The following is a 26553-nucleotide window of genomic DNA, read 5'->3' as shown; positions in this document are numbered from 1 at the left end:
GCAGTATACAAAGTAATATTTGTTTTTTCTCTCAAGTGCCCAAGTACATATGCTGGTATAGTCCTCAGGAATGCTAACGTTTCCTTGTTAGAAGTGCTGTCACTCTGTTCTTACCACATGATCAGATGTTTGTTGTTATGCTTGATTATTGCCTGCACAGATTTCCATTCTCTAACAATGATTTCACTGTTTCCCTTTTTTTTTTTTTTTTTTTTTTTCCCCCCAATGTGAAATGCATGAACTGTGTCTAGACTAAATTGATTTGCTTAGAAACTTGGGGTTTTGATTGGCTACAAGATTTTTAAGCATCAACGTAAAAACATTACCTTTCTTTTTCAAATCATTTTCCATTTCAGTCCGTGAATCCTTTTTGGAAGTAGTATCACTCAAGTTTCTCTTTTCTTCCTCCCTTCCAAAAGTTATTCAGCTGTGTACAAGTGTGAACTGCAGTTCAGAATTGAACCCCCCCTTGGTTATTCCAAAAGTGGTTTATTCCACTGGCAGTTTCAGGGATGTCTTGCTTCTTCAAATCAAGTTTTATTTTGGGGTCATCCTAACTGTTTTGGCACTTTTTTTTAGAATGAAAGTATATGTTTCTAGAGTCATGACTATAGCACTTCAAAAAATACTGACTATTAGGGAAGATTAAGTATTTGATAAAATTACTGAACTGTGGCAAGGGAAAATATCAAGAGGCTGAACATCCAAGATTGCATCTTTTATATTCTTCATCACAGATGGCTGAAGGATTAAAAAATAGTTTTCCTAGTGTATTGCCACTTAGTTTTCATACTCTAGTTTTACTTCAGGAAATATATTTAGGTGAAATTAGAGGGGAAAAAACCTACGTCTTGAATTGCTAGACTAGTGAAAGACTTAAGGGTGAGCATTCAGTTCACACAACTTAACACAGATTTATTCAAGTCACTGGAGTAAGAAATTAAAGTTGCAGAAGTCTGCATTGGTTATTTAGAGGTATTAACTCCAGATATCATTTGGGTTTCATACATACAGTATAGGACAAAACAGTGACTTCCAGAGTTTTAATTAGACATGGCACTACCTCTTTCATTTTTTTCTTCATTCATTTCAGTTAGGTGAGTTTTTAGAAAACCAGAATGTTTACACAGTAGATGTTTTAACTTCTACTCAGTGAAAGAAAACCAATTTTGTTGCTAGATTTTTTTTTTCATGATCTGTGTAATGTATAAGTCTCTGAGTTATTACAGAAATTTCTAAAACCTGAACTTTATTCAAAACATGAGTTATTCTGCAATAGGTATTACCAAAGAGATGATGATAATGTACTCCTATTTTTTATTTTATATTATTTTTATTATTCCTTATTTTGTCTCTCTTTTTGGGACTTGGAGAAGCTGATTATATACAGGCAAAGGCCATTCTTCATATGCTGATTTGTTTTTTTTTTTCTTAAATATTTTAGTAGACTTTTCTGCGAAACACTAACTCTGAATTTTAAAAAGATGATGAATAATAGAATTTTATTGGACTATGGTGATATTTCAGAATACGAAGTTTTTGCTGAGTTATAGCTGCTTCAGCAGCTTCGAAACTACAGGTGATATGAAATCCAGGCTTAAAAACTTGGAGTTTTTGTCTATCTATAAAAGCAACTTCTTTGTGTGATTGGGTTTCCATATGATGAGCTGAATTCCTAAAGCACCCTCAATTCATATTTGCTATAATAGGAGAAGTTTAATAAATTCACGACCAAATTTATAGTAAGGTGTATCTTTATTAAAGATTTTTGGTGCTACTTCTGATGTAAGTAGACTAAGAAAAACAGTGATCTAAAGGGCATAAATTCTCTTAGTTTGTAAAAGGTGGGGATGGGGGGCACCATCTAATTATTAATTTACTTTTTGATTACTTAAGTATTGTTAAACTGATTGCAGGTTACCAAATAATTTTTCAGTGATATTTTTCAAAATAATTAAAGCATAATTAAATAGGAACTTCCTAAATCATCACTTGATCTCATTCCTTGATCCTGTATTTTTTATTTCAGTCAAATTCCAATGCTAGCCCAAGAAAAGCAACTTTTATGTGCATCAAGTGTTGATGATTCAGTTGTGTTCATTATAAACATCTTTAAAATAGCTTTCATTTATAAGTGTTTTCCATCTTCATTTTGCTTTTCCAGTTCTTCACAAGCAGCCAAGAGAAGTGTGCCTTTGTTTGCTGGAACTTGGACGAATTGCTGCAAGGTAGGTGGAAATATTTAAAGAATGAAGAAATATTTGCATTCTTGACAGCTCTGCGTATTGAGAGACTGCCTAAATCAGCACATGTCTAACGTTTATGCTCATTAGATTCAAGAAGAATGCTTGTCTTGATATCACTCAAGAATATCTTTTGGGCAGTTGGTGACGAGGATAATGAAGATAGAGATATTTCACCTTAGTGAGGGTATTTGTTGTTTGTCCTTACGCTAGGAGAGGAAGGAGTTGAAAATTATTTTCCAAATAAAGCTTTGAGCTGTTTGTCCTTCTAATGGTCACGTTCTCTATAAACAACTGTGATGTAATTAGCTTTGCTGATAATATCTGTCTTCATATGTCCTAAATCTGACCTAAGCAACACTCACTCTTATCTCATTTATTCCAATAAATATAGCTCTGATTTTCACCAACAGAATCAAGACAAGATTTGAAAAGCAGACTGTGTTCCATCTCTGTCAGATGTCCCTAGCCAGGCAGGGCCCTTGTTATGTTCTAGAATTAACTTTTGATGTCAAGACGCCTCTGGCTTTTGATAGACTATCAAAATGATGGGAATGAGAATGTGATTTTTATTTTTTTTCAGTTTTTGCTGATATGCTGGTGCAGTGTCTAAGACTTACTAAAAAATATCTGATCAGTTGTCCTGCTGCTCACTTTTAAATGTACACTGAATTTATATGTAACTGTGCCAATTAAAGTGAATTGTCATGTTTTTCTAGATTTTGCTAGTTTCTGTAAAATTCCTTGTGTATACAATCAGTGTGAAGGTGGGTGCTACTTCCTCCTATATGGACTAGTGTTTTCATGTAGGTATTCATATTTTATTAATGTTCACTTGGGAAGCTACTCAGTTAAATTTATCTGCAAGAAAATGCCTTGTCACTGGAACTTTGCATTTCAATAGTGTTCATAAGAATAAGAACAAATTTCCAGTTCGCAGGGGTTTTCTATTCTTTCAAAAATGTGAACTCCAACATGTAGAAAACTACACGTAATTTTTAAAAACTTAACTTGACACGAACAAGGGTCTACTGTTCTTTTTGTACTTGATGAAAGTCAATTTTGACAAATTGAACTTTACTTGAACAAACATTGGGCTCCCAAGATCCCCAGCTTGGAGATAGACTGTTCAGCTCTGAAAGATGCTATTCCAATGGTGTAGATCAGAAATGCCTGCCCTGGACATTTTACTTTGAGTCCTCAGGGAATCAATTTTTATGTGGTGCTGGATTCTCTTGAAGTTGGTTGAGTTAGGTTAATCTCATTCTGAAATGAGAACTGAATTCTGAACAGACATACAAAGAAATTGAGATTCAGCATTTCCCTTCAGATGTATCTGTTGTCTCAAGTTTCCATTTCTCATATACTACCTTTTTCAGGTGTGACAATAAATCCTGAACTATATAATGTTTTTATTTATTAAGCATATCTATCCCAAACTCTTTATGTATTTTGTATGTATATAAAATATATTAATGATATTATATATATTTTCTTACTGTATTCACTTCTTATTTGTAGCTTGAGGTCTAGTAACGTATGTCCATATAACTTGTTTCTCTTCTAATATCTCTTCTTTGAAAACAAACAAAAAATATTTATAATCTCTTAAGTTTCTCAGGGACACAAAAACTGCTGGAGGGAAATATCAGGTTAGTATAAAAGAAAAGTAAATATTTCATGTCAATTTTGCTTGAGCTGTGGTGAGCTATAACTATTGTGGGAAAGGAAAATAGTTTCTTCCTCAAAGTGCACAAAAGAACATGTTAAACTAACATTGCTGTTGTGTTGCTTTAAGTGGGGGAGAGGACCTTTTATGCTTGCTTTATAAAGCAGATTATGTCTGTTAACAGCCTTCTGGGATCTGCTTTTTGGAAGAGTTGATAGAGTACGATTATAGAATGGCTTGGGTTGGAAGGGACTCTAAGGATCATCAAGTTCCAATCCCCTGCCACAGGTAGGGCCACCGGCTTCTAGATCTGGTACTACACCAGGCTGCCTATGGTCCCATCCAACCTGGAGAGTTGTCATTGAGGTCTTTGAAAAAGTGCCTCAATATATTTCTGAAAGATTAGAAGACTAAAAGAATGAGTAACTTTTGATTTTTCTCTTCTTTTTCTGTTTTGGAAATGGAAAGTTACGTACCTCATTAGAAGCTAGTTCTTAGCACACTTTGCTGGCATTATTACTGTTTTTCTTCAAATTCTATAGTTCCCATAAACCAATGTAGTTCACTGATCTTATTAAAAATAGTATTGGGTCTAAGGCAGAAGTGAAAGAAACGGGGAATCATTGAGAGGCAGAGATGGAATTTAGCTCTGCTCAACATGAACTCATTCAACAGGTGCTCTGTGGATAAGAACGACAGGTGCTGATTTACCTATGTATTAGTAACACTTTCAGCTTCAAAGAGTGGCATTGCAAAGCCCTGCTGGTTAACAATGGCATTTATCAGGGATTTATATCACTTAATATCACTTAATTTTTTCATTAACGCTCCGGACAATATGACAGAAGACCACCTCAACATATTCATAGGTGGACAAGGATACTGGACAAGTCTGTGGTAAAAGTGACCAGAGGTATCTTGACAAGTGGAGAGGGAAAAAAAAAAGCACCAACAAAACAGGCTAACAAAAAAACTTAATGAATCAAAAATAATTAAATAAAGTGTACCTGAGGTAGAATGCCTGTACAGGTTAGGGACAGTCTGTCTGAGCAGAAGCACTGCATTTGGGCCTGGGGATCCACCAGAGATTGGACAAAGGCAGCATTCAAAAACTGCAGCAAGAGAAATTCTGACAATAAATGCAACAAAGAACGAAGTTATGTAGCACTTCAGGGAGCTAAACAACTACCACAGGTCTCTTGAAATTACTATTGAGCCATTTCAAAATTTCTGGTATTGTATTCAATTTTTCCTTGGTAAAATAAGAGTGGGGAAGTGGTGCTCTAAGTCAGTTGGAGATCACATTACAGCCTGATGCTGCTTCACTTGTACTTATGAGAAAGCAGGCTAGAAACAAGTAGAAAAGGAAATTCTCAGCATGCCTTCCAGAACAGAATTTGCACCTCTACTGCATGACAGTCTCCTCTCAGAAAAGATGTTTTTGCAATTCTGGCTGCCTAGCAGATTGATCCATTCAATATTCACCTAGTTGGTTACATGTGGGGGGGGAGGAACTGTTTATTTGTCTTTCAAGTTGTCATCGGAGAAATCTGTAGCAGTGTAAGCACAGGGAAATTTAAAATCCTGTCACAATGATGAAAATTGGAGATTATGAAAAGCAGCAGAAGTAATGAAGCAATATTGCTTGGGAGAGTGGAGGAGTTTTATTTGATGAGTAAGGCTGCATGCAGGTGTAGGCCTGGAGCCCAGTGGGAATTTAATGATTTACAGCCTGTCGGCATCTGCAGACAGACAGGAAGTAAATGAATTGCATGTAAGTACTTGCTTCAGTGTTGGCTGACTTTTTGTTAGGCAGACTGCACTAGTTACAAGCCAATATAAGCACAGATTTGGTTCTTAATTTTTTTTTTATATTAATTTACTAGGCAGCAGTGTGACTAAATCAAAACTTATCTTAAAAAATAAAGGACTGTGCATTTATACCTTTTCCTTCTATGCCTTGATGTTACTGTCATACTTGGATTAATTTTCAATGATGAGCTTGTTATTGCTCAATATTTTAGTGCCCAGATCTTTACCTAGATAAGTCAGCATACTTCTGCATCTGGCCTACTACAGAAGAAAATATGGTTTCATTTATACAGTTTATTATGAGAAGTCTAAATGGCATTATGGCTTCTCCAAGACAAAGCCATTCTCTGAAAAAAGCAATCTTTCAGTTGTTCTGGTTTGGGTTTCAATGCTGGCAAAGAAAAAAGCAGAGGGGAATTATCAGTATTTAGGAAAATGATGGGCTTTTGGACTCTGGACGCCTGTTTGAGCTCTGCTGCTTGCTCTGAGATGTTGACTTAATCATTTGCCATAAAGCTTTCAAAAGCAGATATTGTTTTAAAGAACCTTCGTCTCCAAGAGCTGTGCTTGAGGTTCTCCATGCCAAAGTTGCATGTGTTTGTTTTTGTTGGAGCTGCAAGTATTTTTGCCACTGTAAGCAAAGGTCTGAGGATTGGCCGTGAAAAAATAGGTTAAAAAAAGCTCCAGTTGCTTGTGAAAAATACTGGCTCTGTGTCAATTTATTGGTCTGTAAACCTGGTGCACTACTTGTGTCCTGGATCATTTTTAATCCCTCTTCAGTCAGTGTTGTGTAACAACAAATAAACAAAAAGAAAAGAAAAGAAAAAAAGAAAAAAAAAAACAAAAAACCTATAGAATAACAACATAAATTGCAAAGTGCTATTGTGCAGAACTTCAAGCCATTTAGATTACAGCACTTTCAGGCCTAGTGTACTTCATAAGTGAGTAATTTACAGACGTATGTTATCAGACAAACAATATTTACTGTAAATTTAAGTAACAGCTACCATTTCATGTAATTGCATTAATTTGTAATTATAGCTTCAGAGGTTGATATATTTTGCACTTGTTTACTAATGCACATAGCAATGTATTATTGTACAGTTGTATGATATAAACAACTGAAATTCTCTGCCTCATTTTGTTTTAAGATATTGAATTCTTTAAAAGGACTGTTCATTTGTTTGCATGTTTCCAAAAGGTTTGGGGTGGAGCCCCCTGGATTAATAAAGCTGGAAAAAGAGATTGAACAAGAGGAAACGCTTTCAGCCCCCCTTCCATCTCCCTCACCATCACCAACAAAGTCTCCTGGGAAAAAGAGCACAGGGAAGCTGTTGGATGATGCTGTAAGTTGTGGGGGAAAGCTTCCTAGCTGATCTGTTTCCTTCTGATGCACTCTTGTATGTGCTTACTTGCAAAATATACAGCGGCTTCAGTTTAAGATCTCACTGTGTTTTAGAGATCTGCAGACTGATAGCACTAATTTGCTTTTACCACAGTTATTTATGCCTGAGGCTCGGAAAAAATGTAGCCTTTTGTAGGAGATCTGCAGTTTAGCCTAGCTTGGTGTTAAAGGCCAAGTTCACTTCTTATTACTGTGTTGCCTTTTTCTGTTGACTACTTATTCATCAACTCCCACTTGGTGTTTTGTCTGGGAAAGGACTGAGTCAGGACTATGAGATTTGGCCCCTACAGCCTTGTACAGATGGTTAGCACTTAAAAATAGGCTGAGATAACCTCTGTGCTGCTCTTCTGCATGTTCCTCAGATGGTTAAAAATAAAAGAGGATTTTTTTCCTCATTGTCAGAAAGAACCTTGCTATGAATTTCATTAAACTCAATGCATTACACAGTGGTGTTCATATCTCTGTTGCAAGCTTCAGAGAGGTTTATTTGAAACTACTGGAATCGCATGAAAAGGACACATTTTGAGACCATGAAAAGGTTAAATCTGAATTGTACAAATATATTCTATAAAAAGAAGCAGTTACTATAGTAACTGCTATATTACAAGGTAGATGTGCCACCTGGGAGTTACAAAGCACTTCTTGAAAAATCCATGTGCTGCTTTTTTTTTTTTTTTGCTAGAAAAAGCAGATGGGGTATAATGTTCGTTCATTTTATTACTTCATACTATTTCATGCAAATAATTACATTTAGATTGGTTTTACATTTTGTATTTCTTCCTCAGCTTTTCAAAAGCACTTGCTTATGTTACAACAGAATTGAGAAACAACAATTATGTGCAGAAGGATAGTAGTGACTGTATCTTGTAGTAACAGGAAAAGTATGAAGGTTGTCTCCAACCACCTCCTTTAATTTAGAAAGCAGTAGGGATAGAAACCTAATGAAATTCCTCCAGCAAGATTCCTGACCCTCACTGCCCCAGACACTCACACCATAAAATAGTAGCAGTGCTCATATAGTCCAGACACAAAGTAAAATAGGATATAATTCTTCACTCTGCTTCCTTATTTGATTTCCAAATTCCAGTCAATAATATTTCTGTGTCCCTTGGGATAGTAAGGTAATGGAAGCCTCAATAGCAGGATCAGCAGTGAAGGTCTCATTATCCTGTGCTTTACACCAACATAAATCTGTTAGCTTTCATTCACAATGTCTAATATAGCTTTTTTTGCTTTTGCTTATACAGTTCAAAACAACCTTGAACCTCTCTTTGTCTACTTTGTCTTTTTGCTTGTTTAGATGAACACCGGTAGATGTAGTTACAAAGGCGTATTTCACACTGTCCATTTTTAGTTTTGAATATCCATTGTGCCTCCAGAGGCGATAACTACCGTAGGATATAATGTCAGAAATCCTTGACCATCAGTCAGCATTCAGAGAGCTACTGTGAAATGGACTAGGATTGTGTTTAGGGGACTTGCTTCCACATTCCATGAGGTGCAGGAATGTACTTTTTCACCCTCAGCAATTTACACTGGATTTAAGTCATAGACGATTGGCTTCACTGATGTGATACCTTTTGTAGCTGACCGTCTAAATAGTTTAATAACAATTCCCATTTCTTCATTAGAAACACTGGAATAATTGATCTTCAAATTGAGGACAACTCACTTAAACGCTTATTGTATATCAAATACATGTAGAGTCCAATTGCTAAGTGTAATTTGAAAATGAAATATTTTTCACAAAAAATATAATGCTCCCTAAAGCCCCTCACAACCTAAAAGTTAACAATTCTAACCTTAATTACCAAGTAATTAAGTTATTTGGATAACAAAATTGAACAACTTCAGGCATAATTAGCCTTCAAATCCTGTCACCAGAACTAGTTTCAAAAGTGTTTTTGCTCCCCAAGAAACATTTTGATTAACTCTTAATGCCTTTCTGGTTTGCTTAACATATTATAACCTTCTAAATTTTTCTTTTATTTCAGAAGTCTTTCTCTATTCATTTATTCAAGTTAATCAACTTATCTCTTAGAGTGTTGTAGCTTTACCATTTTGTTTGTTTTCCTAAAACAATTTAAGACTTGAATTTTTTTAGCTAATATAAAACATTCTTTCCTAATCCTTAGGGCCTTTATTTTCAAACTAGATTTCAAAGGTCTTTGTAATATTATTTGAGATGGACGAAATCTCTAGTAAGTTCCTCCAGCATTTTGCATAGTTTGACACCGGTGCACTAGGTCAGATTCCATGAGAAAACTTCAATGCACAAAAGTGGTACACTTTCATTGTTGTTCCTGGACACAATTTGAACATCAAATGAGAGTTTTCCACCTAGATCTCTTTTGGCATTGATGGCTGTGCTACTTTCATTAAAGAATCAAAATTTCACTAATAACTAATGACTTTGATAACTTGCAAGGCTATGTTTTCATGAGAGGTTGAAGTCAAGTTAGTGCAGTTGACAACAAGTAGAAAAGTATGGAGTCACATCTGGCGGAGATAAAACATAGCACTCTTGGGGATCCTTTAAATATTCTTGATTGCATTAATGCTCTACAGTGGGTATTGTTGAAGGGTAGTTAGCAATAGTGGTGCACCTTGGTGTGGATTTGTGACTACGCTGTAATTTTCTCTGTCCCACTTTTCTGAAGTGCAAGTGCACTACTTGCAAGTGCCATGTGAAAGTATTGGGTAGGACCTTTTATCAGTAAGCCAAGATCACATGCTTCATTTTTCATGTTAGCTGTACTAGTACTTTCACAGATCAACTGATTCACTGTGAAATACTGAGCATGTATCTACAGAAGTTTGCTGAACTCATACTGTCTGGATGAAGAGCTACGAGATATGGTTTAGTAGCCTGTGGTAGCAATGGTGGTGGGAGGATGATTGGATTAGATGATCTTGTAGGTCCTTTCCAACCTTGTGATTCTATGACATTCAAGAGGTTTTGTAGATTTCAGTTAAACATAGCAAATTTTATATAAAGATGTTTAACTGTGATACTTGCCTCTATTTTTACGCCTTCGCAGCTGTAAAATCCTTTTTGTCATTGGAAGAACCACAATCTGAGATTGCAGGAAATAGTTTAAAACATCAACATTCTCATTCTATTTAATATATCTAGTTTTTAAGGAATTGAGCATGTGTGTATATATAACGTTAACAGATTTTTTTTTTTTTTTTTTAAATTGATTTCACGTGGTTTATATTTCAAATCAAGTGTATGGCTAATTCTTGAATCAGATTAAATTTGGTGCAGCTCCTGAATGGGCAATCTTATGTGCCTGTTAGTTTACTGTGCTTCCAATAGTGATCCTAAGGCCAAGTATAAGCAACCCTTTTTAGTTTTTGAATGGCTTTTCATCTTCCAATTCCCATTTTAATGCTATTACAATGGATTTCATACCTGTGCAAGAAGAGCCAAATCCTCAGTTCTCATTCAATTTTTTCATTCATAACTCATGCAGAGTTCTTTAGAAATTCAATAGAATTTTGGCTTGAGTGAAGAGTTTGCTATTTTCCTTTCATAGAGATGATATGAAAAATAATAGTTATCAAAAATAATTAAAGCTATTAAATAATTAAAACTATTAAAACTGTTGAACTATTAAAAATGTTGAGATTGAAGAGGTAATTAAAAAAAAAAAACACACAGCATTGAAGACTGAAAACTGAAGATTAATGCTATTGTGTTAGCATTAATTGTTATTGTGATAAATGTCCTCTTGAATGTTTTTCTATAATATTTTACTTAGCTGTGCCAACTTTGCTTTTTCCTCCAGGTTAAACACATTTCTGAAGATCCACCTTGTAAATGCCCTAATAAATTCTGTGTGGAGCGCCTTTCACAAGGAAGGTACAGAGTTGGAGAGAAGATTCTCTTTATTAGGGTAAAGGTTTTATTTTTTATCTGCTAACTTTCTCCTTGGAAATATTTTTCTTTTTAACCAGCACTGACTCATTTCTCTGATACTGTCAAAGAATAAAGAAACTATGTTAGGTTAACTGACTCATGGATTTATTAGCATCTGGTAGATCCTTCTAATTCTAGGTCATGGAATTTGTTCTGTCTTTGACTAGTGGCAACTAAGGAGCAAATGGCCACAAATGGAGATTGACTTTTTAGCTTTGTTTGAAAGAACATCAGCTGCATCAGCCTTTCTCCCATTTTGCATTGACTGATACTATTTGATGGGTCAGGAAAGAGACCAAAAGCACAGTGGTCATTGTATTGTCAAGTTGTGACTAAGACATGTTGTTAAGTAGGGGGAGCAAAGCATTAATGTCATATTACTTCAATTGATTAACGTGTGTTTCCAAACTTAGTGTTATATTTCATACTTGATGTGAATTATATTAACTCCTGTATTACATACTTAATCTTTAATGTAAATATTTTCTAGCACTATCTGGCCGAATTTAGCAAAAAAAAAAAAGTTTATAAACTTAATTTGGATCCTCTTCATATATTCTATATGTATATTTATGCCAACAATATGAAAATAATCCTGACTTTCTGATATTGTGGAAAGAACGTGATTCATATTATCTTTCTTTCCATTTTCCATTTTTCTGTCCACATGTGCTGTGTTGTATAACAACTTGATAAAATGATACATCTTACTATCAAGAACTGTTAACCCTATTTTGTGAAAGGTGTGAAACTGACCTCAAAGTGAGGATTTAGCACCTGTGAGAACAAAACAAGTTGGAAGGACTCCTTCCCATCTGTTCAAACACAAGAGTGGTTACTCTGTCATAAACTTGCACTTAATTTACACTGAAGTCAAATTTAGATGAGGATTTAGGTTGCCCCGTGTGTATGAAGTTGAGAACATGTTTAAATAGTATGCTGAGTAGGAACTGAAAAATCCCATTTAATTCAGTAATAGCTGGGAATGAGTAAGAAATACAGGATTTGTGAGAGAGAGTTTGAGATGTAGCATGCTAGGATAAAGGATTAATAGCTTTTCTGTTTCATAGCCAGCAATACTACTTTTTAATTCTGCAATATTTTAGGGTACTAGCTTTAAATGACTTGAAAGAAGATAATTTCGTTAACCAAACTTCCCAGTAAACTGGGAGAAATTTAACACTTCTGTTTTCTTCCTTTCGATTTTAATTTAAAATAATAATATCTTTCAGTTTTGATAAACTAAATTGTTCTGCCAAAATGGTGAGTGTCAAATTCCCTTTCACTGGCTTCTTTATTGTGCAATCTAATCCAACTCAGATTTCTTTCCAAGTTTGCAAACAAAACACCCTTTTCATATCACTCTACTCTGTTCCAAGTAGGATTGTGCCAAAAAATAACAATATAGGTTAGACACGCATCTACAGTATTAGAGATCATTCCCACAGCATTGATATCAATGGAAACTTGACAGGAACTTCAGTGGGAGCAAGTTTATTTTTGTAGGTTTTAGAAGTCATTTGTCTTTGGTTTTTGTTAGCTTGAATCTCACTTTGGAATACTCGATCACAGTAAGTTTTTACTCTCTATATATTTTTATTGCATACATGAATAGATTTATTAGCATTTCTTTGGAATCCTTTAGATATCTCATGAGAAAATATGTTAGAGATGCATAGCTGACTGCTGATTTTCTTGATATTTGGCGCCCTATTCTGGTGCTGCTGAGACAGTTCCTTCTATGTTATACATTCCATGTAGAGCATGACAGTACCCATTATAGGGGAAAAAAGTTCCTCCTAAATCCTGTAGATCAGTCCAACTGATGAATGTGATCACTTGCAAATACTATAGTCAACTTCAAGCAGAACTGCTCTTCAAAAATGAGATATAAAATCTCATAACAAACTCTTGTGTGATGTATCTTGGAAAGGGGACACAGAGTTAAATCTTGAATGCAGCAAAAGATGTATTTAGATAAATTTTATGGTAAGATAAGTGAATCCAACCTTAGAAGAAGATGGTTTTACAAACAATAAACTTTAGTGGCTGATATTTTTATTTCAGACTATCTTGTGTTTAATACATGATAAAAGCATAAGGATGTATGCTTTCCACATACAACTAAGTCACTCTCATGAAAATATACCCAAAAGATTCACACCCATAATAAAATTCAAATCAATGAGTTCTGTTAAATGAAAAAATATTATTTTTTGTGCAGCTGGATTAAGATCAAATGACATAATGAGTCCTGACTGTAAAGCCTGTCATTTTTCCTGACCTCTGATTGCTCTTAAACTTTTTGACCCTGTTCTTTTAATCATTAATTTCAATTACCGTTACTTTTTTGTAATAATGACAAAATGTTTTTTGATAATAGCTCCCTCTAAATCCCCAGTAAATCCATTATTTGCCTGCTGTAGCACCTGTGGAAAAGCTTTCCTTTGGAATTCAGTATCAACAGGTATAAATATATCCTCACTGATTGCTACAGTCTGGCAGAGTTCTGCCAGACTGTTTTCCATTTCTGATGAGAAAAATGTACTCATTTATAAATATGTGAGCACACTTCACTCTAAACCATCCAGGTAGGGACAGTGTAGCAGCTAAGTACAGAAATACAGAAAAAAGGAGAGCAGATTGATACGTTTCTCAAAATTCCATCTTGTTATGCTTTTTCAATCCAAACGTGTAATTTGAATTGACTGTTTTTGCATGGCGAACTTCTGAGGGTTTTGGTGTGGTTTTTTTTTTTTTTCCATCACTGTTTACCCGAACTTTATTATTCTCCTTGTTTCAGGGATGCAATTTTCCTGCTTCTCTAAAGCCATTTCCCTTAGAACATTCTCACTAATTTATCTTTCTGGCACTGAAATTCCTTCTCTAGAGTGTTATCCATATCAAATAACCTTCACTGATGTCTAAAATTTCAAAACCATTGGCAAATCAGGATTTCATCAGGACTATTGAACTCGAAGGGCAGTGATGGTTATTGGTCTGTTCTTTGGGCTTTGATTCTCAGTTATAGTAGTGGATGGGTGGACATATTTTCATTCCTTAGTTTCGTTTCTTTTGTTTTACCCGTAGGCTAGTTTCTACCCAAATGCTTAACCCTCATGTACTATTTGGCACGATTCATCCTTACTCCCTTAGTCATCTTAATGAATTGCATAATGAATTCTAAACAATCAATGTTTGCTTTTTTCTCCTTTCGTTTTTTAATAATAGTAGTTAACAATTAGGTACCAATAATACCAATATTTTTAAAATAACTAAGAAAATGTCATGTAAAGTAAAAATTAATTACCGAACTAATTATGTAAGACATGATTGAGGAAAATTGTCAGAACTCATTGTTTCAGTGTTTTTCTTTCTTCCTTAGAATGCTGAGAATACAGAAATAAGAGAGGATTTATGTAATTTGTTCTATTTTTCTTCCCTTCTTGTGAAGATGTTTTGTTCTGCTGACTCGACCGACTTTTTTTATAAAATGTACTGGATCACCTTCTGCATATCTGAGAGCATAGGCTGACTGCCTCAACCATTTCTCAGGCAAAAAATTATAAATGCTTATCATTCTGCAGTTTATTGTTAAGAATTATAGATTGGGACCCATAAGTTTATATTGAAAGCGTTAATAAGGGAAAGTATTTCCTTTTTATTCGGTTATTCTTTTGCTTCTGCTTCACAAATTAATCTTTTTCTAAGAATCCATTTTAAATTTAAGAGATGTTGATACATTTTCAGTGACGTTGAGGCAGCAGTTAATGTTCGCAGTTCAAAACTAGTAACTGGACTGACTGGAGATCATAGAATCATAGAATAGCTTGAGTTGGAAAGGATCTTAAAGGCCATTTCCAACCCGATGCTGTGAGCTGGTTGCTCCCTACCAGATCAAGTCAGCTAGGACCCCATTCAACCTGTTCTTGAATGCCTTCAGGGATGGGGCATCCACAGCTTCTCTGGGCACTGGGTGCCAGTGCCTCGTCACCCTCTGATTGAAAAATTTCCACTTAATATCCAATTTAATTTCTCCTCTCTTAGTTTAAAACGGTTCCCCTTTGTTCTGTAACTATTAGATGATGTAAAATGTTCATCTTCCTCCTGATTTTAAGCTCCTTTGAAGTACTGGAAAGCTGCAACTAGGTTTCCCTGGAGTTCTCTCTTCTCTAGACTGAACAGCTCCAGCTCCCCCAGACTTTCTGTAACTACTGTAGATTCAGGCAACTAGTATGCTAATTAAAAATAAACAAACAAAAAAAAAAACCTGAATCTTTAAAGTTTCTATTGTGTACAGCATGTTTTTACATTGTAAGCATAACTCATGCTACCATTTAGAGAAATGAAAATAAATGAGACTTTAGAGAAACTTCGTTTTAAACTTTTGTTCATTAGAAACTTTCATTGAACATTTAGTATTTGGGCGTTAAAGTACATTCATTATCTCGTGGTATTCTTTAGCTTTAAGGTAAAGTTCTTAAGGAATTTGTAGCTTACGTGGGAATTTTCAGTAAGGATTTATGTCTAGAGAATGGTGGTTCCAATTGGAATCAATGTAGACTTAAAATAACAGAAATGGTGTTTTAAATGTTTTAAAATTTTCAGTACTAGTTGGTTTGACCTTTTTATTCCCAAAATAACCCGAGAAAGTTAAATCATATCTTTAAAAAGTGTCTTATTTCTCTTACTTTGTCATTCTCTTACCAATGTAAAATTACTGACTTTTCTTATTATTGCATCCAGCTTACACTTGATCTACATTTGTGCTGTTGGCTTAAAGTATTCCATTGATGGCAAGGTTTAACTCGCACAGAAAATCCTGTTGATTTCAAAAGCTCACTGCAGTGGAATCAATGCTGTTTATTTAGGTAACAACTTTTCTCCCATGAGGAGAGTCAAGCCAAGAAAAAAGTTGACCAAAGGGGTTTTGTAGTCACCATCCTTTGAGGTTTCTAAGAGTCAATTTGAATCCCTGAGCAACCAGATGGAACATTATAGATGACACTGCTTTAAGAGAATTGCACATCCTGTCCATCCTGAATTACTATGTTTGTATGTTTTCTGGTGGGACAAGAGCCATGCCAGCCTCTTAAATCAAGAGAAGTTTTAAGGTATATGAAATATAAATGTTAATAATTATGTTGCAGAAAAAAAGAGTACAGACTTTGCACTGCAGATGTAGATGATGTCTTTCTTATAAAAATTATTTGTATTAACTATATTTCATAATGATTGACGTTTATAAAATAGAGCTTAATTTCAAAATAAAATCTATCGTAGCTCTGTGGTAAAATGCAAGATATTCTAAAATAGATTTTGCCATAAATAGTAGTGGCAAAATCTTATGACGTGCTCAGTGAAATTGTCTGTGCTGATTCCAATTCCGACCAGTAGAAAAGCAGTAAATGCTGTATTTCCAACCCATCTCCACCACAGTGAGGTATGAAACACTGCTGCTAATGCTAAACACACATACAATTTATTATCAACACACAGGAATATATTAAAACAGTCTTAGTTCTTCACTGGACTGTTACTGTCTCTGCATTTTGAATATCTCACCTCTTTTTATGCCACAAATGGAAGTATTTGCATCAAATGGCTAGCATGGGATCAAAATCGTACTTGCATGGTTTCTGTTGAAATCAATTGAAATGCAAACGCCACACCATTCTCAACATTTGAGCATGAGTTGTTCTGTGGTATTTTTTTTTCTTGTCATTGAAATAGCATTTCTGAGTCCAAATCCACTTTTGTTTTTTACATCAATTAATGAATTTTCACAGAAGTTATTCTTTAATAGTCTTAATCTTTTATAGTCTTTTTAATGTTCCACTGTTAATAATTGCCCTTTTAATATTATGGAAAGTTTGTTAATTATAATGGATGTTACAGAGTAAATGACAACTTAAGAAGATAGACATATGTTGGTAGACAAATACTGAAGTCAGTCATAGTCTACAAAAGCCAGGGGATAAATCTTCTAAAATGTGTCACTTCTTCAAATGTAGGATTTTGATTTAAAATAGGTTACAGAATTATATTAAAATATATACATAATGCCATTATTTCTCCTTTTCAAATCTGTTTGTTACATAGGTCCAGCAGTGTTTTCTCATTATTTTCTTGTAGTAATGATGTACTTTACTGAGTCATATATTTATGCAACAATAAATTTTGCCCAGTGTTTTGATTGAAAAAGGCAAATGCACAAATCTCAGTAACTAATAACGTGTTTTTTTAATGCTGTGCATGCTTCAGTGGAAATTTGGGAGCAACTCTTCTGCTCTTTTTTTTTTTTTTTTTGCATTAATTTTTGAAATTAAGAGCAAACGAAGAAGAATCTGGTGCTGTAAGGAAATAATAAATGTAACAAACCTTTGTTTTCTTTGGCACAGAGTAATAAACACTGGAGAATTCATATTGAACTCTTTATCTGAAGAATATTCAAACAAAAAATGGAAAACAAAAAATCCCTAACAAAAATAACATATTAAAACTGAAGACCAGATACTGGCTGTTCTTCAAGCTGTATGAGCATATCAGTAATATTTGATTCAGACTGCCTTGAGGTGTACTATCATGCCTTGTTCTCAATCAGCCAGAAAAGGATTTAGAAACAGAATCGTTTAAGTTGGAAGGTAGCCTTTTAATGCTCATCTGGTCCAACTTGAAGGAACTTCTCTTGATTCCCTGATTTAACACAGTATTTAAAGTGAGGCCACGTCAATGCCAAATATAATGGGAGCATCACTTCTTTTGACTGGCAGTGTTTAATACATCCCAAAATGCAGTTTGCCCTCTTGGCTATCAGTGCATGCTTTTGGCTCATGCTGAGCCTGCTGTTGAACAGCACTCTCAGATCCACTTCTGCAGGACCACTCTCTACCCAGTTTGTCTCTGTGCCTGTGCAATCCTCCATCCTAGGTGCAGCACCAGGCACTTACCTTGAAAACTTCTAGCAGTAGGTTGCCCAGTGTTCCAAGCTAAATTCCTTTTGCTGTCAAAAACAGGCTTTTTATCTTCACACCTAGATGCAAAGTTATTTGTTCTTCTTGGAAAGCTAAGTGCCAGAATCATTATTCTAAACAAGCCACTCAGCAATTAGGTTGGTTGGTATTAAAAGCAATGCTGAAGGGATATTTCAATTTGTCAATTTGCATTCAGGTCTTTTAAATTATGTCACTTTATTGTATGGAATGGGGGAAGGAGCTGCTTCTTCTGTTGTTTTTACTACACAATGCCATTGGCAGTCTAACTTCTTTCATAGCATCTTAAATGTATGATCACCTTTGGTGTAACAACATTCACGTGAAGCTGAGAGTAACTACTGTGATATAAAAACTTGATTACTTAGTTATAACTTTGTCACATGCATAGCCATTGCAAATTCATGTCTCATTCAGGCAGGTTTAACAAACTCAATGACTTTAGTAAATACAGAGGCAATAATTGTGCCTCAGTCTCAAATATTGAACTAGTTCTGCCTATTGTAATGAAACTATCTTCTACTTCATCTTTGTTCTACTCTAACAGGTAAACCTTATCTGAAAACTTCCCTTTCCCTGTTTTTGTGTTTTTTTTTTTTTTTTTTTTTTTTTTTTTTCTTTTTGAAAGATGGGGGTATCAGATGATCCCAAGCCTAATCCTTGATTCCTACACATCTGAATTCTGGCCCTTATCCCTGACAGTTTGGAAAATTTCCACTAGAGCAGCCATGTTTTGAGGCACTGTGCATATGGCTGTGGTGTAGCATTGGGGCCTGGAAGCTGCCCTTCCAGTGATGTTATTTTACATGTAGTAATGTAAATGTAGTAACATGCTAATAGACCACTTAAAAATAATGCATTGCTTTCAGTTGAAGACAATTGAGGTCTATTTCACAGATATTTCTCTTTCATCCTGTTTACAATCTTGTTGACTTTTCTCTGTTCTATCAAAGGCTTTTCTGGTCTGTTTCCTGTTCAAATGTGCAAAAACTGTAGTAAAGGCAGATAAGAACAGCACATGGAAATTTAAATCAAACCTGAAAGTAAACTCCAAACCAGCTATCCTCCTCCACCTCTGTAACATCAAGGTATAGCTACTGTTATGATTTCTTGTGTGTGTGTGTGTGTGTGTGTGTAAAAGGTCTATTACAAAGAGCATAAGGAGCACCCTGGCTGGCCTGAAATGCTCTCTTTGCAAAAAAGTATTTATTTTAATTGTCAAGGTTTTGGTGTGTTTAATGTCTAAAACTACAGCAGCATTCAGAATTCTTCTAACCAAAGTCACAAAATTCAAGTGAAATGATGGTTTGGTGTTTCAGTGAAGCCAGCTTTTCAGAAATGACTACATTGCACTAATATCTTGCTTTATGTTACTTAACTCATTCCCTGTGATTTACTGAAGGGCAAGAGGGAGAAGGTGTCATTTGGCTTTTCATAAGGGTACAAAGAACCTTGTTTCTGTTTCCTTCTCCCCCTCCCTGCCCCCCACCTCACAAGGTACATAAATAAGCCAAATAATGATATAGTAGCATTTTTGTACTGGAAGTGTACGTTGTTCTCAAGTCTCTCTCATTTTTCTCTGTAGTTCATTTTAGTAAGTTTTTTCTTTAAATCAACTATAGTATTTGCAAGATATCCTTTAAAGTCCTTCATAAGACAAGTCTGAGAGTAAGACTCAATTCTGAAGGAGTCAGTGAACACTTGGTGTGCATACATTGATATTTGCATGTTATTCTATTAAAGATTCAGTATTGCTGCCATGCTTAGAGATGTGGTCCCACTGGCCTAACTCCAGAACATGCTTTACAGTGAAGGAAATAATAGAGAAGTGGGCTTTGGTGTTTAGTTGGTTTTGGTTTGTTCTTGATCAGACATTGTAATTTAAGTAAGAAGTGGCAGGAAAAAAATCTCTCCATGGAATGAAGTTGGATTTCAGGTCTTCAGAAAACCTCCTGAATACTGGAAAGCTAGTAAGTAAGTTAACTGCCAGGAGGTTGAGTGCAACTGACTGTAGAACAATACGAGAAAGACCTTCACTTAATCGTGCCTAAGCATCCAGTTCCCTTGTTTCAGCTAGTGAAAAGCACTGCAAAAGGTCTTTAATATACTGACTAGGTTTCAATATTGCTTCTCCAACTCTGTCTTTTCTCTAGCGTGGCCTGAGGGCTAAGCCAGATGAGTTACCTTCAAGCTCAAGGCTTTCTATTCTGTACAGGGGTGTCAGAAGTATGAAATCTTTGCTTTAGGAAATGTGGAGATCAAGTATTTGATCCAGCTCTGGCAATGTGTGTATATATATCTGTATAAGATATTGGTGAGTGAATTCTTCTGTGAAGCCAAGAGTCTGGCTTTATTTGGCCTTAGGCCATCAAGTAATGTTTTGCAGATTATAGTGCATGTTAATATGTTGACATTTAATACTTCAGGAATTGCTACATAATATCCTCATTTTGCTAATAATAAAGTAAGAAACCCAGTATGCTAAGGCTGCTCCAAAAGTAATGCCTCCTAATTTATTGTGATGGCCACCATCAGAGAGAGATGTTAGTGTTATGGCAGTATTAGTACAGTTCTGCCGTTGTTCTGCTATTCTGTGACATTTTGTTGCCACAAGACAGATGGCAGCAAAGGGGCAGTCTGACAAAATGGTGTCTGAGATAGAAATACGTATGAAGCAATTGAATTCCTTCGTGTAGAAAAAATGGCACCCTTTGACATTCATTGATGCTTGCTGAATGTTTCCAAGCATGGCATGTAGGTTCTTGTTTATCACTGGCAGAAATACATAGCTAATGCTAGTGATTATGTTGAAAAATTGTGTTTTGCAGCTGCGAATTTGCTCTATTAAATAGCATTATTGTGCTCTTTGTACCTGTTGTAGTTTCCGTGGAAATAAATAGGAGGTATTATTGTCAGAATGGCTTACGTAAAATAAGATGATACTGATGATGACAAATTATGTTGGTGTGAAACAATAGAAGCTGTTATTTTCGTGAGAGAATTTCATTCATGTTTCTCTTCTGCTAAAAATTCACAGTTCCTCCTTAGAAGATACTTCAAGCTGAAAATTAAGTGGGAAGAAATTGTGAGAGCTGGTTCTTGGCATTATCACTGCTAGCCTAATGGCTTGTCTTGCCATTTTAGGATATACGTATTGTCTGGGTAGTTGTTAGACATGGGAGAATTAAAAGGGAGGATGTGTTCTTCAAATATTGTAAGAAGGGAATTTGATGAATTCTGACTTGGCACCAAACTGGTAGTACTTACTGTGTTATATATTGCTTTCAAATCTAGTTAAACTGTTCTGCAGAATATACATGCTGTAGTGGATGGGGAAAAAAACAAAACAAAACAAAAACCACACATTAAAATAGTATGTGAGGAGACACATTATGAAGAGAAAGATCAGTACACAAGAATTCAGCAGAAATCAATCAGCCCATTGCCAATTTGCAAAATGACTTCTTCAAAAGAGCAGTCTTGATGCAGCACCTGATATCTTCATAAGGTGCCACTATGAACAAAGTGAATTTACTGTTACATGCACACACCAGATTCTACGGTGTTTGTTGTCCTACTAATTGAATTTAACTTGTGCATTTGCAAAGTATTTATTTCAAGAATCTGGACATGAAGACTTTAGCTTTTACTAACACATTTGAAAGGAAGCACTAATTTACTTTCAGTATTAACAAGTTGCATTTGTAGAATTTCAGTATGTTTTCAAGAGGTCAAGAACTGTTATGGTTGGTGCCTTCATTCTGTATCTTTCTGTACTGGTTTGTTCTGTGAATGGAATAGTGGACATAGACCTGGAATATAAGCAGTGCTCTTTATCCCACGACTCAAATGTAGCAGCAATGGATGAGAGAGACTCCTTGAGAAAGCACTTCAGCAGAGAATGTTTCTGTGGCTTTTAGGGCTTCACTGGAGCATCACCTGAGCACCCAAAGTAAATAAATACTCCACATGCAATCACAGAAATATATGTAATTTATTATGCTGACAGTAAGCAAAAACACTTATCCAAAGGAAGTGAAATGTTAAGATGTGAGGAATAAGTGACATACTAGGGCTTTCTAAAGGTAGTTGTTTTATTTGATAGAAGTGTTTCTAATATAGAAATGATGGTTAAAAAAAATGCAATGGAAGAGCTGTTTCTTTTCCTCTATACTTGTTCATTCTATCTCCTGCAGTAAAGCAGGAGTAAACGATATTAAAAAAATATTTGTGCTTCTGAGTAACTGAAATTGTGTATGGTAAGATGATGGAGTTAAATACAGTCTGGCTAGAAGCAAATTAGCACAGAGGAAAATACCTCTGTCAGGAGAGCTGATTCTAAATCAGAATCAAGTTTATATATTAAAAGAAAAAGGTTAGAAACTCCAGGCTACTCTGTTACAGTAATCAGTACCTTTTTGGCAACTAGGACATTTTCCTATTCCAAGAGGTTTGCCAGAACCTAAAAAGATCTTTCTTCTGGTATTTGCAGAAAGATATAAAACTGATGAGTGCGAAGAGATCCAACATGCTAGAATATATACAACAGGGGATTTCTGTGGATCTGAATCTCAGTCCCATCAGGTTACAGCTGGCATCTATCAAAGCTAGGCTAGATTATTAAAACTAAATTTGGATAATTCACTCCTGTGTCAAGACAGTTATCAGAGCACTGAACTTAAATATTCCAAAAAATAATGCATTGCATGAAAAATGTCTGCTGTTAATCTGAATGCAGTCAGTCTTCCCTTGACCCCCTCATTTCTTCATCTTCTGCACCAGGGAAGTAGGTTTTTGTTTTTTTGTTTTTTTTTTTTTGGTAGTGTCATCAGCACTTAAATGGATGTCAGGGCTTGGCATCTGGTCTGTCACTCACGAGCACAGCAAAAAATACAGTATAGTAAACCGTTCTAGCATGCATTCCAAAGATAAACTTGGAATTCTGCAGAACAAAAGTGATAGTATTACCATAGTTTTTCCTGGCTTCTTCCCATGGAAAAGTGAGGGTAGGTTACAAAGTTAATTTCAGATGTGCTGTCAAAGCGGGCAAGAAGAGAAGACGAACAACAAGATTTTCTCTTTTACCACCCAGATTTACCAACCCTTGCCCATTTCATATCCATGTAAACTACGTTGTCTCGTGTCAAAACCATTTGAAGAAATGTTATATATCAAACTAGATGAGACTGATTTCAGCTTCATTTAACTCTGTGCTTTTAATGAGAATGCCTAACTAAGAGAGACAATCTGGTTAAAATTTGTATGGAATGGAATATTAGAAAGTTTTATTAAAGTCCCTGTGAACTGAAATCATTGTACTCTGTACATGCAGTTAGGTTCAATATTGCTGGAGTGATAGGTGAGGTTACAGATGGAGTGCTGGTATAAGCAGGTCCAAAGGTGGATGTAATAATGACATAGTAGTTGCGTGTGAAATGAAATATTCAACTTCAGTATTTAAAATCAATACCTTTTGTGAGCTGAAACACAGATCCTTCATTTTTGTACAGCACTGTAAACCCATTTTCAATTCAAATGCTTTGGAATTTGGAATCAACACTACTGTGAGTGCTAATCTGATCCTAGAAAGAAATGAGACAGTTCTAGAAAGAAAAGCTGACCACAGCAAATGATCATTGAGCCATGTTGTCATATGTTAACTTGTGCTCATGCTACCCTCATCAGTGCAAATAAATCATCTTTGACCAAAGACTTCCATGCAAGCCATAAGCACTTGAACTAACATAGTTTTGAATTTAGATGTTGTACTACAGACTGCACTTGATTAAATTTGGCTTGGCGTCTATAGTCAAGAATGGTAATTGCAATTTCAGATAAGTCATTTCCGGTCTGTAATACCTGAACTTTATTCAAAGCTGTTTATTCCATTAAGGCTGTTTTCACTTTTTTTTTTTTTTTTTTTTACACATTAGTATAGCTTTGGACCACTACTTACAATGTTGATTTCATAGATCTGAACAGACGCAATTTCATTCCAACATTGTAACATCATACCCCAAAGACTCACAATGACATCACTTGGAAAACTTTGAAAGGATGCTTTGTACTACTTAAAGGAAATTAATCCTAAATATAAACATTTTCAAAATTACGCTACCCTAGTTCTCCCTTAGTTTACTGCAGTGTAAATTAGAATGTGTTTTAATTAAGCCCATAAAGATAAACAAGCCTGTTTCAGGATAGTTCATTTAAAAAAAAAAATAATCTCCAGTTTAAATTCAAACAAGATCTGATAAAATAATCTGCCTCTAGATATTTCCAAATGTAATTCTCTTGGTTGTTCATGCAGCTCCATTGATTTAAAAAACAGAGAATGGAGGTAGGAAGCAGTTTCCACATGTCTGCGTTGTGATTTGGCACATCTGTGACTAGTTTTATAATTTTGTGTTGCCCTCAACTCTTCATATATAAAACAGGAAAATAAATCTTTAGACGTCTGTGTCTTTTTTTTGTCTGTTGGATCTTATCTAAAAACATATAGACTGAAATTTCCAGCATAATTAAAAATCATAAAGCAGAAGGAATGTGAGGTACTCTGTAGGTAGCCAACCAGTAAATTGAACTACCAGTACCTTCGTTTTCTGAAGAGTCCCAGACAATCCTGGCAACTCATTCCAATAAAATCAGTCAGTGGTGACTGCAGGAATGTTATCTCAATATCAATCAGCTCACAGATGATACTATCAGAAGCCCTCTTTCAGTTATAAATGCTAATAACTGAAATATTCTTTTTTTTTCTGTGACAATTTGCCTATAAAATCTATAGTTGTGACTCTTCCAGTAGTAGGTCAGTGTAAGCAGCTATACTGTGGAATAGAGTTGGTGGTGTGCTTGGGTCTCAGCTTGGGTTTTTTAATTCCAACTTATATAAAGCTAGAAAATGTTTGCATTTAGACTGCCATGTAAGTTAAGGCCTATTGTAATCTGGAAGGAAACTGAGCTGGAATTTGATGAGATACCAAGAGATAAGGGTCAGTTTTCATGAACTGATATTAGAATGAGTTGTGGATGTAAATTATAGATTAGAGACTCTTTGTTGAGGAGAAAGTGTGAAAAGGATGGAAAAATTACAAGTAATGCATTTTTCAATGACAATTGTTGCATGTGTAAAAATGCATCTAAATTTGGACTTGAATTATAAGTAATTGTTAAAATGAGTGTAGATTACAGTTACATTTGGTATAATTAAATATAGATGTTAAATACATCTGATCTCTAGCAACATGATGAAGAAAAGAAGTCTTCCAATTATGACCTTTAATCTTAAATATTGGTCAGCATATTTTCTTTTTACTTACCATGCTCTGTCTATGGGGTTGATGAATTTTGGAGGGCATGTTTTCTAAAGAGAAAGGGAGCTGAAGAGACAGAACTTGAGAAACTTAAAGTCTATTTCTATTTTTAAGTGTTCTGTCCACTAGTTTTTCTTCTGTCCTTGTACTTCTCTTTATATGAGTGGCACACACTGGATGAGGCAGGAATGCTATCAGTCAGGAGTCCAGAGAACGCAAAGTTCCTTATGATAATTAGTCAATGTAAGGTGCTTAATGTGATGTGGTTCTCTCCTGCAACTCACCAGAGGAAGGAGATGGTGGAAATGTTCCCATGAGAGAGTGTGTGAGTAGGAGGAGATGGGATCACAGCTCCTGCTATGCAACACTATGGGGGGAAGCGATCAGAGATCGAGCTTTCTTTTCAGAATCCAGAACTTCTTGGAAGAGAGTCAGAACAGAGGATCTATTTCCATATATTGAATATTATTTATATCTCTCTAGAGATAGATTATGCCACTAAGATTTTTGCTCAGATGAAGCAAGTTACTTTTACAGTGAGAGCTTAGCTGCGTGCCAGCTGCTCTGCAAGTCTGACATTGTCTTACACTTCAGTGTAAATGTTATGCAATTGTCCCTACTGCACTGGTGGTAAAATGATATTGCATCTGTAGGAGGAATATTCTGGCCCAAGGGTGAGAGAAGGTTGGGCAAGAACAGATCACTCTTTTCTTCTCCTTGTCCTTTTAGAATGCTGGAGTGCCAGTGGCACTCGTAGAAGGAAGGCTTGCACCCTTCTGCATTTCTGAACTCGTTCCTTTCTTTGGAAACTTTCAATTTTTCCTCCTAATGCAGAGAACAGCTTTTCCTAAAGTGGAAAGTGAAGGGAAAAATATCCTGTAGAGGAAATACGGAGGCAGAATGGATAGTTTAAATGATTGAAATGTGACCCACTCTTAAACATAATAAATGTACCTTGGTTGTGTTTACTCATTCTTGTTGCCATTAAGAAGAGAATTTGAAAGGAACATCCTCAGTGTAGCTATATTTTAATGAGTCTTTTTCAGAAAGTGGAATATAAAGGAATAGTTTCCTCCTAACGGACCATATTGTTAAGTGTATTTAATTATAGGACTAGAAAATTATATGTAACCTTTTGAATTAGTTCGAATAATGGCCGCATGAATTTCTTTACATCTCTATTTTAGGATTGCT

At 35.3% G+C, this 26553-nt stretch overlaps 1 protein-coding gene across 7 annotated transcripts in view; it reads left to right on the top strand.

The window, feature by feature from the left end:
• GAS2 (growth arrest specific 2) overlaps positions 1-26553 on the top strand; it is an 83106-nt gene that overhangs the window by 42250 nt on the left and 14303 nt on the right. For all 7 annotated transcript variants that reach the window (XM_085223907.1, XM_085223906.1, XM_085223905.1 and 4 more), the window contains exons 5-7: positions 2165-2228; positions 6926-7070; positions 10924-11031. In XM_085223907.1, coding sequence (XP_085080033.1) covers positions 2165-2228; positions 6926-7070; positions 10924-11031 — 317 coding nt within the window. The remainder of the gene's footprint in view (positions 1-2164; positions 2229-6925; positions 7071-10923; positions 11032-26553) is intronic.

This window comes from Meleagris gallopavo, chromosome 5 (assembly GCF_905368555.1).
Source record: "Meleagris gallopavo chromosome 5, MGAL_WU_HG_1.1, whole genome shotgun sequence".
Lineage (NCBI taxonomy): Eukaryota > Metazoa > Chordata > Aves > Galliformes > Phasianidae > Meleagris > Meleagris gallopavo.
This window is presented reverse-complemented; position numbering and strand designations above follow the sequence as displayed.